General features: G+C 40.0%; 1 protein-coding gene across 1 annotated transcript in view; it reads left to right on the forward strand.

Annotated features, from left to right (window-relative positions):
* LOC104985785 (motile sperm domain-containing protein 2-like) overlaps window positions 1–688 on the forward strand; it is a 41,237-nt gene that overhangs the window by 23,671 nt on the left and 16,878 nt on the right. The window contains exon 5 of the mRNA XM_010836140.1: window positions 608–681. Coding sequence (XP_010834442.1) covers window positions 608–681 — 74 coding nt within the window. The remainder of the gene's footprint in view (window positions 1–607; window positions 682–688) is intronic.

Here is a 688-nt window from a genome sequence, read left to right on the forward strand (position 1 = left end):
AGGCCCTTCCCAGGATGCAGCCTGCTGGGCCTCCCTCTCTGCCTCTTGCAGTCTTCCCTCTGTGCTGCTGCCCAGAGGTGTTTGAAATAGGAAAATCCAAACACCTTAGCATTTAACGCAGAGTCCTTCAAGCCCAGCTCTCTCTCTGTTCAGCTTACTCCTCCCACTGCTCGTCACATTTTGTCCTAGCTGCCGCCACTCTGAACACTCGCCCCCACGCACGACACCCGCTTTTGCCACCACTGTGCTTCTGTCTGGGCTTTTCTTCTGGATAAAATGTTTTTCTAGTGCTTTCTTTATTGTTAAGCACATGGTAGAGTACTTGTAGGTTATTAGCAAATATTACTTGTTCACCTGTATTTTCTTTCTTCCCTTGCTTACTAAGGGGGAAAGTGTATTTTCTAGGGGAGGTGGACACCTTTTTTTGACTCTTTAAGATTCACAAGTATACACTGTTTCTCATTTAAAAGAAGGAAGAGATGTTTTTAATCTGAGAAACAAAATGAAATATAAATTTAAAAATATCAAGGGAAATGAAATATGCATAAAATAATATTAAAATGCTATTAATATTTTTTCTTCTTTTTATCTTATGTTCTGCTTAAAGTCTGGATCAGGGTGAAGTACCATATAAAAGACCATAAGACCATGTTGGACAAAAAGAAGCTTATTGCATTCTGGTTGGAAT

This window comes from Bison bison, unplaced genomic scaffold, assembly GCF_000754665.1.
Source record: "Bison bison bison isolate TAMUID 2011002044 unplaced genomic scaffold, Bison_UMD1.0 scf7180017845624, whole genome shotgun sequence".
Taxonomy (NCBI): domain Eukaryota; kingdom Metazoa; phylum Chordata; class Mammalia; order Artiodactyla; family Bovidae; genus Bison; species Bison bison.